At 34.9% G+C, this 16321-nt stretch overlaps 1 protein-coding gene across 1 annotated transcript in view; it reads right to left on the reverse strand.

Annotated features, from left to right (window-relative positions):
- Nucleotides 1–16321, reverse strand: part of NUP155 (nucleoporin 155) — a 62389-nt gene that overhangs the window by 30773 nt on the left and 15295 nt on the right. The window contains exons 5-15 of the mRNA XM_029218345.1: nucleotides 15695–15787; nucleotides 14552–14718; nucleotides 12366–12471; nucleotides 11445–11518; nucleotides 11035–11126; nucleotides 8566–8663; nucleotides 7922–8074; nucleotides 6342–6442; nucleotides 3858–4028; nucleotides 1494–1604; nucleotides 452–546 (exon numbers count right to left, since the gene is read on the reverse strand). Coding sequence (XP_029074178.1) covers nucleotides 452–546; nucleotides 1494–1604; nucleotides 3858–4028; nucleotides 6342–6442; nucleotides 7922–8074; nucleotides 8566–8663; nucleotides 11035–11126; nucleotides 11445–11518; nucleotides 12366–12471; nucleotides 14552–14718; nucleotides 15695–15787 — 1261 coding nt within the window. The remainder of the gene's footprint in view (nucleotides 1–451; nucleotides 547–1493; nucleotides 1605–3857; nucleotides 4029–6341; nucleotides 6443–7921; nucleotides 8075–8565; nucleotides 8664–11034; nucleotides 11127–11444; nucleotides 11519–12365; nucleotides 12472–14551; nucleotides 14719–15694; nucleotides 15788–16321) is intronic.

Below are 16321 nucleotides of genomic sequence, written 5' to 3' on the forward strand. Positions count from 1 at the left end.
ATGGTACTGTAATATTCATACTAGATTATGGTTAGACTACTCAAAAAAGTCTTTTAAACAAAATTGCATTTTAAATTTATTCTTAGCTAAATATTTTCCAAATAATATCTCTTTGATACCAAGTTTTCTTAAAGTGACTCAATCTCTCAATGCAAATGATACACATAAAGCAGAACTGGTAGTGTTTGAGGAAGTAGAAAAGATAGATGAGAATAATAACTGAGGTAGAAGACTAGACAAAAGAAGTTGGAGAACAGAATCCAGAGAAAGAGTAACAATGCATAAATTATGCGAATCTAGTTGCTTCCAGTAGTATTATCACCTTTCCAATTTAAATTTTACTAACTTGCCTATATAGTTGCTCAACTGTTTTGCAAACCCTTAAACAACCACATTAGCCAATGCAACCATTAAAAAAAAGTGGCCAAGAACAAAAGAAAGTGATATATACCTGAAGAAAGCCCGAGTGGCCCAAGCAGATACTTCTCTGTCACAGGCAGCAGTGGAACAAGCAAGAATAAGGCAAGTTGCACAGGCCTGGTCTTCCTGTAAAAAAAGAGTATCTTTCCTTATGTAAAGCATAAACATTTCAAAAGAAGTTTTGTTTACTTCTGTATCCAGTGTTTAAACCCATGCCTAGCACAGAGCAGGTACTTGATAAATATTTGCTGAATGAATGAAATCAGCTGGTATGAAAAAGGAGAAGTAAACTCTATTGGTTTTAAAGTTTATCACAGGCGCTGTTATTAAAGGATGTTCTTTTTCTTTTTATCTAGATTCTACTTTAGTTTCTGGTTGAGTCCCCCACTACCCCCGGGTTTTTTTCTCATGGTGTTTTAACCTTTTAGAAAATAACAATAATAGCTAACATTTATTAAGTACTTGTCATGTGCCAGGCGCTATTTTAAGAGTTTAGGGCATATTAATCCTCACTCCACATATTATAATTTAATACACATTTTACACATGACGAAATGGAAGCTCAGAGAATTCAAGTAATCTACTCTGATGGTGGAGCTGGTAGTTTGAATTCAAACTGTGTATATTTAACTTTGATCTGATATTCCTGATTTTAAACTAAGCATTCCCAGTTTTACCTCATCATTTCTAGTTGTGGCTTTAAAGTACTAAAGTCCCCATCATTACTGCCTCAAGTTTTTTCCTCATGTCATTAAGCAAAAAAAAAAAAAAAAAGTTTTTAATTAAAAAAGTTATTTATCTATAAATATCTTGTCCTTTTAATAAAAATACATTCATCATATAATTTGAACATCACACTCTTACTAGTACACTTTAATGATAAGAATTTATCAAAAACAGAACAAAAATCTGAGCATTTACCATAAACCCTTACAGCATATTAATACTGCTCCCAAGTACCAGTACACATACAGTGATTAAGGCAAAGAAAGGAAGACTGGTATTAACCACAGTATTTTGATCCTAACTTACATAATATCATCACAGTAAAAAAAAAAGGTACAAATAATTACCTGATGTAATTTAAAGAATCTTTCAATCTCTTCTCCATCTCCACCCACATTACTCACAAGTAGATGCCTCAGTTGATCTACAGGTCTAAGTTTATGAAACATAAGACTCCCCTAAGAAGTTCAAAAAGAAAGAGGATGAATAATAGATTTATCAAGCATGGCTAGTAGCAACTGACCTTGCTACCTTATTTAATAAAAGCAATGAAACAAAAAAATAACTTCAAGAACACGAAGTAAACTGGTCAAAATGATCATCTACATTTCAATTCCTAGCCTGTACCAGATCTATATATCCATGCAGAAAACTTAATAAGAGATCACTGCCCCTCCCCCCTAAAAAAGTAAAGCAAAAGGGTGCAGGCTCTGTCAGACACAAACATATTATAAACCTTTATCTTATGCATGGTATTAGCACATGAATAAACAGTCAGATTAGTGGAACAAAACAGAAAGTTCTGATATAGGCTCAAGTAAGCACTAGAATTTAATATATGATAAAAGCTGCCCCTCAAACTAAAGGATCAAAGTTAGATATTTCATTAATCATGTTGGCACAAGTATGTCCACTTTGGGAAAAAATGAAGCTGGATCCATACTCATACCTAAAACAGGATAAATTCCAAACAGACAGGACAAAATAAAACTGTAACAGTAGTAGAAGAAACTCTGGATGAATTATTTTATGAACTTCAGAGTGCGGACGGTTTTTTTTTTTTAAAACTTCAATAGAAATCCCCCCAAAAAACTGAGTATTTCAACTACTTATAAACTTATCCACATGGGAAAAAAAATCTCAGTAAACAAAATAAGATGGCAAACCAGGAAAAATGTCTGAGACTAAATCACAAAAAGTTAGTTTCCTTGACATATAAAGAGGCTCTATAAATAAAAAAGAAAAAGACAACTTAATAGAAAAGTGGATATAGAATAGGAACAGACAATTCACAGAAAAATAAACACTAGAACAGTCAATCTCATTCTTAATACGATGGCATATTGTACTTGCACAGGATGTAAGGAAACAAGCACTCAACATTCACTGATAGTGAATGTATGTATATATACAGGGAACCTGGCAACATCTATCAAATTGATAAACACACATACTTTTTGATCCAGTAGATGTAATTCTACAGCTTTATTCACACACAGGCAAAACGATATATGCACAAGGTTGCAGCATTATTTTTTTTTATTTTTATTTTTTTGTGGTACGCCGGCCTCTCACTGTTGTGGCCTCTCCCGTTGCGGAGCACAGGCTCCGGACGCGCAGGCCCAGCGGCCATGGCTCACAGGCCCAGCCGCTCCGCAGCATGTGGGATCCTCCCAGACCTGGGCATGAACTCGTGTCCTCTGCATCAGCAGGCGGACTCTCAACCACTGCGCCACCAGGGAAGCCCGCAGCATTATTTTTAAAGGCAAAAGATGATCTATTAATAGGGGCCTAGTTAAATATGGTACATCCATATAAAGGAATGCCTTTCAAATATAAAGTAGAATGAGAAAGTTCTTTAAATATTACTATGGAAAGATATCTAAAATGTATCTTTGAAACATAAAAAGCAAAGTACAAAACAGTGCATACAATATGCTGTTTGTTTATAAATAGACTTGTATTGTTTGTATATTGATATCATAACATATCTCTGGAAAGATAAAGATTCTGATGACATGGGTGTCTGTAGGGAGGGGACCCAAACCAGAAGGGAGATTTTATTGTGTATACCTCTCTGCTTACCAGTGGAATTGTCAATGCATTGCTACTCAAAAAATAAATACTAAAAAATTGTTTTTTTAACAAGTGAGGACTACATGATAAGAAATAAACATAGCTTGTTTTACTAATTTTATGCTGAATACTATTGATAGAAATGCTACTTTAGAAAAAGTATAATATCAATACTTTATAAACAGCAAGTTCTTGGACTTCCCTGGTGGCGCAGTGGTTAAAAATCCGCCTGCCAATGCAGGGGACACAGGTTTGAGCCCTGGTCCAGGAAGATCCCACATGCCGCGGAGCAACTACTGAGCCTGCGCTCTAGAGCCTGCAAGCCACAACTACTGAGCCCGCGTGCCACAACTACTGAAGCCCGTGTGCCTAGAGCCTGTGCTCCACAACAAAGAGAAGCCAACGCAATGAGAAGCCTGTGCACTGCAATAAAGAGTAGCCCCCCCTTGCCACAACTAGAGAAGGCCCGCATTTTTGGTATTTATAAACTATTCCTTAAGAATATTTTAAGAATAAACATTCCTAAGTACTTAGGTAAACGACTCTATTAAGCAACTACTGCAGAATACTTTGACCAAAACATTAAATATGGCTTCTCTGCTTTTTCTCTCCACCTAAACAGATGATGTACATACCTGTGCTGAGAGGAGAACAAACTTCTTTGGAGGCAACATGTGCTGCTGTACAACAACTGGTGAGTCAGTTATGGGAATATGATCCTTATTTAAGGGTGTGATTATCTTATCTACTTTGAACTCATCTATTGCAGAAAGAGCCCAGGAATGACCATCAACACGAGTAGTCATCTATGTAGAAGAAATAAACGTTTTATACATATTATTAAAGTTACATGAGGCAAAACCTTCTTAAAAAAAAATACAATCTTTAAATAATGTAGGGTTTAACAGATTAATAATAATACATTAGCACGAATATTCTCAAAAGTCTGTATTTAATTTTCTAATGTCTATTCTTTTAATCAGCATCTTCTATGATAGTAAATCTTTTCACACCAGAAGACAAAGGCAAAATTTTCTTAGGATAAACTATAAATAGTATTTACTAAAATTACAATTTTTTCAATAACTGAAGACTATACCTTCTACCCTCTTTCCAGGGTAAACTGATCTACACTGGTAGGTTCAGTGCTTAAATCTGCTGACATACAGTTTTTGTTTTCTTCTGAAGTTACATCTGTTTTCTAAACTAAGATACTCTAAAAAAAGTGTCTAGTCTTCTAAAATATTTTATTATAAAAAATTTTAAGCATTAATAAAATGTTGAAAGTACATAAATGTCCATATGCCTGATACCTAGATTCAACAATTGATAGCATTTTGCCCTATTTGCTTTCTTCTTTCTATATTTTTTCATTTATTGAACCATTTGAAAGTTATGAATATCATGTCACCACTAAATACTTTTGCATGCACCTCTTAAAAATAAGGATGTTTTCTAACATAACCACTATACTATCCTAACATGTAAGAATATTAACATTTCTCTAATACAATCTAATGCCCAGTCAATACAGAATTTTTCCATTGACCTAATGTCTTTTATAGCTGTTTTTGGGAGACCAGAATTTGATTAAAGTTCATGAGCTATATTTATATATATATATTTAAAGTCCACATTTCTGAACTCAGGTATTATAGAGATGAAGTGATATGATATATATGATATATAGTGTCTACTTTAAAAGTAGCCAACGTTTATCGAGTGCTTCCTGTGGGCCAGGTAGTGTTCTCAGCACCTTACACACATGAACTCATTTAATCCCACAACCACCCCACAGAGGTAGGTACTATTAAAACTGTTATAGATTAGGAAATTGAGGACCAGAGACATGTTAGTCCTTTGAGTCACTGCTTTGAGGAAATAGAGCCAGATTTCAAACCTGCACCCCCTAACACTGTGCTCCCATAAAGACAGGGTTTATATCTTCCTGAGTTGTGAATCCTTACAGTCTGTCGCATAACGAGGCAACACAGTATGTGCTCAGTAAAGTTCAAAGGATAAAGAAAAGAACTTGAGAAAGGTGCTCCTTGCCTCCATACCTGCCTCCCGACTCTACCCCAGCTGCTTAGGCCATGTCAGAAACTTGGAAGAGCCCATTCAAACCATGCCCCCATTCCCAGGAACTGGTTCTTCCTCCTCCCATCTACACACACCTTTTCCCACTCCCCCTAACCAGAAGGGTTCACGTTTGAAAATAATCAGGAGCAGCTAGTGACACTAGAACCAAAATGCCTTTAAAGAGATGTGGCTCCAAAGAGAGTCTCAGACGTTCACACCCTAGTGGGGGTTGGTCTATCTCATTTGATCAGCAGCCTCTAGGGGCAGGTAACATGAGCTATGCTAGGGCATCTAGGAGGACAGATGGGAGTGGAGTAGGGGACAGCAAGGGAAGTGAGTAGAGATGGCCTCCTCTCAGCATCTCCTGGGCTGGGGGCTGGGGTGGGTGGCCTAGGTGTGGGATTGGGCCAGGATAGGCCGGGGCCGCACCTCTCACCCAGGACCTCTCTGCTGACTTCGTGGTATACGTGATATTTATTTTTAAAACACAATCATGTGTTTGTGTGTATACATTTATATACATGGGGAAGAGATATGAAACAAGATGGAGAAATAGGTCATTTCTTAATGTGGGGTTCCGTTTACCATTCTATTTTTTGCATATATTTGTAATTTTCTATAATTAAAAGAAAAAACATTAAATATTTAGGCGGAACTACAAATTAAAGAGATCATAAGAATAAAATTCTAAGTCATAACTATAACACATGGCCTCATAATAACTAAAAATATAATATATTTAAGTGGGACAAAGATCATTTCAGAAAAGATATAGGCATTTTCAGGTACATTATGAAGAACATTCTAAAAGGGTTCCAATGTTTTTGTTAAAGGTTTTTTTAACGAGTACCATAATGACTTCTAATCTCACAGAGGAAAACCAAAAAATTAACAGTATATACTTCTTTTCAGTATGACTGCTAATCATATAAGATTATTAGAAGCAAACAGTAATAAATCAGAAGATAAAGTTTCTCATAATGTTATTCTTCACTTAAAATTATGTAAAAAATTCTTTATAGTCTCTCAGGATAACTTACCTGGGTTTCCATCATTGGCTTTTGGAAAGGAAATGTATCATGGTTGACACACCACAAAATGTCATTATCTTCATTTTCTGAGGCTGCCATCAGTAGAATACCTAAAAGTTTAATATGTAAAATCTTATACGATGTCAAATAATATATATCCTCAATAATCATAATTATTATGATTATTAGTGACATTAATAATTAGTGACATTAATACAGATACATAAATATACAGCATTAATCTTTATAAATAAACAAGTCGCAAAATAAACAAAAATAAATCCCCTAAAAGGATATATAATTAGTGCCAGGGTAGCATTATTAAGTGTTCTAGACCATATACTGCATTTCTTTCAGGTAAACACAACTTTTTTTTTTCACATTTTAACATTTCTAAAGTTACCATATGATCCAGCATTCCATTCTTAGGTATACAGCCAAAAGAAATGAAAATGTGTCCACTCAAAAACTTGTACATAAATGTTTATAACAACATCATTCATAATAGCCAAAAAAGAGAAACAACCCAAATGCCCACCAAATGATGAATGGGTAATTATAATGTGGTACACTCACACAATGAAATATTATTCAGCAAAAAAAAAAAAAAAAAAAAAATGAACCTGCTACAATAGATAAACTTTGAAAGCATTATGCTAAGTGAAAGAAGCCAGTCCTGTATTCTCCAACTCCATTTAAATGAAATGTCCAAAAGAGGCAAATCCATAGAAACAGAAAGTAGACTAGTGATTTCCCAGGGCTGGGAGAAGGGGGAAATAGGTAGTGACAGCTAATGGGTACAGGGTTTCTTTCTGCAGTGATGAAAATGTTCCAAAATTAGATAGTAGTGATCGTTGTACAACTCCATGAATAAACTAAACACTAATAGATTGTACATTTTAAAAGGTATGTAAATTATATCTCAATTAAAGCTGTTATTAAAAATGCTATGAAGGTACATGATACAATGTACTTGAAAAAATTCTATTTGTAAAGGAAAGTTTAATTTGGGTGTTGAAAAATAAAATATTAGAAAACACAGTACAATAGCAGAGAAAAGGCTTTAAAATGATTAGAAAATAAAAACAAATTGTTTTACGAATGCTTTCTCATATTGGGGAAAACCACATATGGATTTTTTAAGTTCTGATGTTTAACTAGAATCTCATTTTTTAAACTTAATTATGAATCCAAAAGAGTTTGTTATTAAAATTTCATATTTTGACAGGCAAAACTCTCCATATCCATAAAGACACTGACAAAGCAGGCATGGTATCAGAAAAGTCATTTTAAGTTTATAGCAGTTTATAACAGTTTATAACACTGATTTTGACAAGTGAGTTCATGTACAAGGCTAATAAAACAATTTTAAAAGTACTTAGATACTTTAAAAAACTATATTTTTAATATATACGCCAATGAAAAATTTGAAATATAAGCTAATATAAAAAAAGAGTTCCTGGATTAAAAAACCCCATAACATCCTGAACTTCACTGGAAATCTGTTAATTTCAAATGCCTCAAAATGCATTCTAATTTTAATAATTTTAAGAATCTAATATTAAATCTGATAGTATTTCAGAATTTACCTTTACTATAAAGAGCTTTATGTACTTTTGAAGGCTTTTCCACCGTTGAAGATGCTGAGAATCCAGGAGGTAAGCGGATGTGGACCAGTGTCAATGTATTAGGGCGTGTCCATGGCTGTCTGAACGGACAAGTGCTGAAATACAGTCTTACACCTGATGATGGGGTAAAATTATCCATTATTAACAGGAAATAAAAGACATGAGGTACATGTGTTGTTGAAACAATTCCACAGAAAAACACAGAACTCTGTTAAAGCCATATATCACTTTCCTGACTGATCTTAAATCACCATGCGTACTACCAGCTGAAGTGGTTTCTAAGACATCACTTGGAATTGAGAGGTAAATCAACACATTTCAGTAGAAAGAACCTACAAGTATAAGACAAGGGAGCCTGCGTTCCAGTTCAGGCTCTGTCACTAAATGTTAGCCACTTTACCTTTCAGGCCTGGTTTTACATCTATAAAATGAGGAGACAGAGCGAGTGGAATCTTCTGATTTTTCAAAAGCCTTAATTTTACGAATTATTAATATGGCTTATAATTGATACAGAAGTAAAAACATATTTTCAGTCATAAATTTCCAAACCTGAAGATTATAAAAAGTTATCACATTAAAGCACTCATATAAATAAAACAACATACCTGCATGTGTGACAGCCAATAACTGACAGTCCAGTGATTCGGAGTTTTCAATCACTGCTATTTGAACAATTGGTTTAAAAACAGAACGATCTATGGTCCTAGAAGAAAGAAAAACTAAAGTTTATTTTTAAAATATATCTACTCAAATACAAGGAACATATTCCACCAGGATTTTTTTTTGCGGTACGCGGGCCTCTCACTGTTGTGGCCTCTCCCGTTGCGGAGCACAGGCTCCGGACGCGCAGGCTCAGCGGCCATGGCTCACGGGCCCAGCCGCTCCGCGGAATGTGGAATCTTCCCGGACCAGGGCACGAACCCGTGTCCCCTGCATCGGCAGGCGGACTCTCAACCACTGCGCCACCAGGGAAGCCCCTCCACCAGGATTTTTACATGTTTAAACATGCTAAAATAGTTTTAAGGCTACTTTTTAGGAAAGTAGTGCAAAGGGAGCAAGAACTGGCAAAAACCCTTGAATGTGTGTTCTTTACATTAATATTGTTAAGAGTAATCTTTTTTCTAAGACCATAAAAGAAAGCTAAATCCATTGGGTAAATGGTTAATGGGGAATAAGGTGTCCTTAGAGCATCAAAATATCATTGAAAAGATTATCACTAATAAAAAAGGGGGAGGGCTTCCCTGGTGGCGCAGTGGTTGAGAGTCCGCCTGCCGATGCAGGGGACACAGGTTCGTGCCCCGGTCCGGGAAGATCCCACATGCCGCGGAGCGGCTAGGCCCGTGAGCCATGGCTGCTGAGCCTGCGCATCCGGAGCCTGTGCTCCGCAACGGGAGAGGCCACAACAGTGAGAGGCCCGTGTACCGCAAAAAAAAGGGGGGGGAAAATGAACCTTCATAATGGTGAGATCTGGTGAATACCACCTTAACCAAGTGTTCATAATAGGAAAACTGGTACTATGTGCCTCTTAACGTAATACTGTAAGAAGTTTGCATCATGTATGTGATATTGGCTAAAAACAATATTATCCTGGGACTTCCCTGGTGGCACAGTGGATAAGACTCTGTGCTCCCAAAGCTGGGGGCCTGGATTTGATCCCTGGTCAGGGAACTAGATCCCACATGCATGCTGCAACTATGAGTTCTCATGCCACAACTAAGGAGGCCTCTTGCCGCAACTAAGGAGCCCTGGAGCCACAACTAAGACCTGGCAAAACCAAATAAATAAATAAATAAGTAAATAAATAAACAAAAAAAATATTACCCTGAATCTATAGATAAGGAAAAAAAAATTCAGAAAATGGGATATTCTACAAATAACTCTCCTACCCCTCCCCACTAAATGTCAACATATGAAGAAGGCAGTAAGAGGTCCATTTTATATTAAAGAGACTAATGACCAACGTAGCTTATGTGCTCTGGCTGAATGTGGAGAAAAATGTAAAGAAAAACAGCTATGAAAGATTTGGAAGAGTACTGAGTAATTTTAATATGGACTATATAATTAGGATAACATTATAAAATTATTAATTTTTTAGGTGTGGTAATGATAATGTAGTATATAAGAGCTTAGGAGATGGAAGCTGAAGGATTTAAGGGTGAAAGTTATGTCTGCAACTTACTTTCAAATAGGTCTTAAGAGTGAGCAAATAAGGCAAAATGTTAACAACTGGTGAATTTAGATAAAGGGTATATCAGATTTTATCATGCTATTCTTTTCATTTTTCTGTGGATTTGAAAAAATCTTTCCCCCCAAAATTAGAAGAAGTAAAAGGAAACTTTGTTTCAAATTGCCTGCCTTGAGAATTTTTTGGTCATTGAAGACCAAGGAAAACATGCTATCACTAGGATATCTGATTGTAGCAGTGACCCAGGCACACAGAAAACAGAAATTGAAAATCTGAGGTCTTTGTTAGGTGAAGAGAGTTTCTGCAGCTAAGTCACTTGTGACATATGCAAATAGCAGTGTATAGTGTCTGAAAACTTGGCTTTTAGGTTGGATCTCAGCACTTACTTAGGAGTTAGACCTCAGGCAAATCATAACATCCTTAGTTTTAGTTTCCTCAAGAATACAGTGAGGCTAATACAACTGTGAAATTCTGTATTTCCTGAAATGTACTTGTGTCCATTATCAGACCAATGAAACTACCATGTAGACCTGTTAAAAGGGTGGAGCAGTTAAAAAAGGGGAAACTTTGAGACTTGCAGTTTCCTAGTCTTAATACCTATAATGCCTGCACAGACCACTTAGAGCATAATTTCAAACTCCAGGGAAAATCACAGGTCAAGCTGTCCTTTACACTGTAAAACCAGTCTGCCTTATGTTTCAAACCATCCAACATAAGAATAAAAGGAAGCATTGCTAGCAACTGTTTCAAACATAACCTACAATGTCACCTCCTTCAACATTTCTTACTTTCTGGAGATATTTCGAGGAGGGAATAATTTTAGTATACTGCATATAAATAATATAATTATGCCTGCAAATGAAATGCCTGAGAATAAATTACATATTACCTAGCAATGTTTCCAGCAGCAGAAACAATAGAATTCTGTGACACTGAGGCAACTCTGTTCATTCCTTGTCCATCATGGCCCAAATCATACACCTGTGAATAAAAAATCATACCCATTTAAACATGATTATAAACTGTATACACTTTATAAAATAACTTTTTAAATAAACTTTTATTAAATAAACTTTTCCTTTTTAGGGATCCTTTAATTTTGGTACTTCATATAGGTATGAAAACATTCAGAGATTAACAATTTCATAAAAACGGGGCCTTAAGAAGCGGTTGGGTTTTTTTTTTTTTTTTTTTTTAAAGCACACAGTTCATAGGAAAAGCCCAAGAGTGACTAAATCTTGTTCCTTAAAACAGGGATATTCTTCCCCTCTTATATGGTGGTATAATATTAATACTTACCTGTATTACTCCTTTCTCCGATCGTGTATATAAAATATTTCTTGAATTATCAATTGCAATTTGAACAATAGGATCTAAAAATAAGACAGAGGAAGAAAAAAAACGGAGGTTAACAAATCAAACACAGTAGCCACTTACAACAAATTAAAATTGCTGATTTACATTCAGGGCTTTTCTTTTGTTTTGTAGGTAAGTCTTAGGGTAGTTGCACAAGGACAAAGCCAAGAAGCATTCAGGTCAGACAGCACGCGAAAAAAAGCAAACATCAAATACTGTGACTGGGTTAAGAGCATCACGAATAAGTTATTCTGTCCTTTAAGTTAATTTTAAGCCAAACCAAAAACAAGTTCCAAATTATTCCTACATTCAACATTTAATGAATGCTTACTACATGCTAGAAACACACAAAATAATTATACCTGGTCCATTCCTTCAAGAAACTTCCAGTTTAGTTTAATAATTCATTGTGTAAAAGAAAATAATTTAAAAATTCAGTCATATTAACATTTTTAGATATATTTATCTTACTTTACTGAAGCATTTTAAAATTACTTCACTTGCCTAAATCTCTCAATTAAAAACTCAGATATATTCATTTTATGCTGGGAATTTCTTTCAGACCAGGCAAAACATGTATTAAATGTCTGAATGTCTAACTCTCTCACAAACACAGACACAGGTGGTTTAAGTATATATAGCTATTGTAGACACATGTTCTATGGCGCTACATTTATAGGGACTTGGGAATAAAACTCATGCTGTCTGTTTTATCATCCCTTCTCCCTTTAAAAGATGATATGAATATATAACAAATACTGTTTAGTAAGAAACTGTTTCAATTAAGAATGAGAATTTCTGAAGAAAATGTTAGGTCAGTGATTTGTTAAAATTTTTTGTTTGCCAAATTTGTTTTCTACTCACCATCTTCTGAGAACGTGAACTGTAGTAACGAAGGAACAAGGAAAGAAAGTGCACTCTTTGAGTGGTTTATTTTCCTACACCTCTGGCTAAACCAGCCTGCTTCTGCCTTAAAAGAAAAAATTGAAAGACATAAGACTTGTAAATGTAGGTACCTCCATCATAGCAACTATAATATACTCATGTTTATAAAGATTCTCAAATCTTAGTAAAAGTAAGACATACTACTCAAAAATAAGTACTGAGAAGTACTGAGTTCAGTCCTGTAATTAAAAATAGAAAATGTATTTAACGAAAATCAAATCACTGCTCTCAATGAAATCAGCTATGTCTATTCCACCAACCTCAGTAATGCTATGTTAGTGAACTCATTTTAATTATCTTAAAAACTCCTATTTGAAAGCAGTAAGGGAAATAATAAGCGTAGTTTATAAGTGTCAAAAGTACATAGGATAGAGGTATTTTTATCTCTTCTCACTACTGCTAAAAGGAAATTTAAAAAATAGTAGCCACCACCATCATAATCTACAGTCTGCCCCTCAATGATCGAGTTTTGCCATACTTAAATCTACAACAAAATCTTCTTTTTGTAGTTAACAAAACCAAGAGAAATTGGGTAAGGAAGAGATACAGTATAACATAAAAATGCTAACCTCATGACAGGGCGAGAGAGAGTCATGGACATATACACACTAACAAACGTAGTAAGGTAGATAGCTAGTGGGAAGCAGCCGCATGGCACAGGGATATTAGCTCGGTGCTTTGTGACAGCCTGGAGGGGTGGGATAGGGAGAGTGGGAGGGAGGGAGACGCAAGAGGGAAGACATATGGGAACATATGTATATGCATAACTGATTCACTTTGTTATAAAGCAGAAACTAACACACCACTGTAAAGCAATTATATCCCAATAAAGATGTTAAAAAAAAAAAATGCTAACCTCAGTTCTAATCCTATCTCTGCCACTAATTAGCTGTGTGCCTATGAGAATACTTGTCTTATCAGTTTCCTACTGTTTACCTTATGATAAAGGCAACAATACAGTAAGGGGGAAAAAATAATGGAGCAAAGGATACAAAGACATTTCAGAGTAAACACAAATGACCAATAAATACATGAAAAGATGCTCAACCAAACTAGTAATAAAAAACAATTGTCTTCTATCTGACTGGTCAAAATTAATAAGTTATAAAATACCAGGGTTAGTGAGAGTGAGGAGTGAGAGGAAAGGGATACAATCACAGATGCCTGCTATGAGTCTAAAACAAGAGGGCAAAATGAAAATAGAAAATTCAGTTTTCTATACACATATACTATAATACAACTATTAGAATTCTAAGTCTCCACACTAGAAAACTTCTACACATGTGCACAAGGAGGCATGTAAAAGAACACTTATCACACCATCATTTCTGAAAGGTATAATAAAAACCTAGAAGTCTATCAAGAAAGGAATTGTTCAATCATGTATCAATACATCCATTTTATGGACAATCATGCAGCAATCACAAAACATAACACATATCTATCTACCAGATACTGACAAGGAAAGACTTTCAAGGCACAGTTAAATGAAAAAAGCCAGTTATGGGAATTTCCTGGTGGTCCATTGGTTAGGGCTCGCCACTTTCACAGCCTTGGCCCAGTTTCAATCCCTGGTCGGGGAACTAAGATCCCGCAAGCCACACGGCGTGGGGGGAAAAAAAAGGCAGAAAAAGGAAAAAAAAGCCAATATGAAACAAAACATAAGCAATAATACAAGTAAAAACATATACACAGAAGTATACTATGTATTCGTATATGTGTATACACACAAATAAATACATATATATTATCTATAGATATTTAAAGACATTTATAGGTATTTAGAAATGTATGCATCATATTCTATAAGGACATATACAGAACTGATAATGGCTGTTACCTTTGCGGGGAGGACTGGGTTTTACAGGTATGGTGTAGTCATGAAGGACTACAACTTTAACTGCATGTTTAACTACTTTCCATAAGAATACATTAACGTGCTATATAATTAGAAGATAAAGACTAAAGCTTATCAGAAACTAACACGACACTGTAAATCAACTATCCGCCAATAAAAAAATTAATTAAAAAAAAAACAAAAGCTTATCTATTCTTACTCCATCAAGAGGGAGGAAAATGAAAATGTTTACAAATGCCAGACTTACTTGGTATGCTACTTCATATAAACAGCCATCCTTTCCAGCCAAGAAAATTCTGCCATTATCAGTGGAAGTTATTGTTAAAAGGTAAGTATTATCAGTAGGAAGAGAATATAAAGGATCTGGAAGTAACTGCATTCCACCACACATACTGTCATTGAGAACTCCAGAACCTATTTTTTTTAAAAGAAATAATATAGGAATCACTTTAAGAGCTTTTTAAAAGTTTTAAAACAATCACTGTATTATCTTTAGAATTGATATTCTACTGAATTCATGATATGCTCAAAAATTTCAAAAAAATGTATGTATAACATACATTTCAAAATTACTATAAGAAGTCTGATATGAACAGTTTTATAATTCATGTTAAATAGAACCTACAGTATGTATATATAACATATGTAAAATATATAGCACATATATATATAACATAGTAAAACATCAAATAAAAAAACTAACCCGAAGTATTAAATTTTGGAAAAAAGTCTAGGGATATGGTAGTAATAATCATTAATTTTTTCCCCCCACCCCACCCCAATAATCATCAATTTGAGGCTCTGAAATTCAACATTATTTTACCTAAAACACTGGTAGAATGCAAAAGAAACCACTGAATGTGCATGTAATAAATTAATTGATGGCTTCTTACTTTAAAGGAAAGAATAACATACATTTCAATGTTCCATATGTTAAAATGGCCATTCAAAAAATTAAAAATGAAGAAATTGAAGGTATTATTTAAATATTACTGGGGCAACTATTTCTCTTCTACTACCCTTCCTTTATATTGGACATTTACGAAATGTACACTGATATGGTAAATAAATCCAAAATAATTTCTGGTGGAGTTATTAACCTGAAAGATACCATACCTACAGGGAAATATTTTCCTATGAGCAAATAGACCAGAAAGTTAACTTAGTGAAAAAGATTAGTTTTTAATTATAATATTAAACTGGGCAACATATTTTTATTTTAAAAAACACAACATGTGGGGACTTCCCTGGTGGTCCAGTGGTTAAGACTCTGCGCTTCCACTGCAGGGGGTGCGGGTTCCATCCCTGGTCGGGGAAGTTCCACATACCATGCAGGGTGTGGCCAAAAAAACAAACCCCCAACCCCCCCACAACATGTGGGTTGCTATACCTGTTTGCAAATTAGTATAACTGAGTCCAAGAATCACTACATCCACAGGGGTTGCCAAAACCAGAAGATGTCGTACGTGAGGTTGAAATATGCCTAAGATAAAGTAAACATGAGTTAGGCACTATTTTCTGGAAAACACCCATCATTTAAGCATTAACAGAATATGGTTACCTTTAATATGAGCTGTGGGTTAACCAGCATATGAAAAGTGTGAAGTTAATTTAATGTTGATGCTAAAACATTACCACTTATGATCATTTAAATAAGTACATATTAGTAAAAAAACCAACCAAACAAACAAAAAACCCAAATCTTAGACACAAACACTTCAGTATTTAATGACATTTAGAATTAGTGTTACAACAATCATAGTAGGGACTTTAACACCCCACTTTCACCTATGGACGGATTCAAAAAAGAAAATAAATAAGGAAACACAAGCTTTAAATGATACATTAAAAAAGATGGACTTAATTGATATTTATAGGACATTCCATCCAAAAACAACAGAATACACTTTCTTCTCAAGTGCTCTTGGAACATTCTCCAGGAGAGATCATATCTTGGGTCACAAATCAAGCCTTGGTAAATTTAAGAAAATCGAAATCGTATCAAGTATCTTTTCCG

The sequence above is a fragment of the Monodon monoceros genome, unplaced genomic scaffold, assembly GCF_005190385.1.
Source record: "Monodon monoceros isolate NGI ecotype Baffin Bay Population unplaced genomic scaffold, NGI_Narwhal_1 Super_Scaffold_12, whole genome shotgun sequence".
Lineage (NCBI taxonomy): Eukaryota > Metazoa > Chordata > Mammalia > Artiodactyla > Monodontidae > Monodon > Monodon monoceros.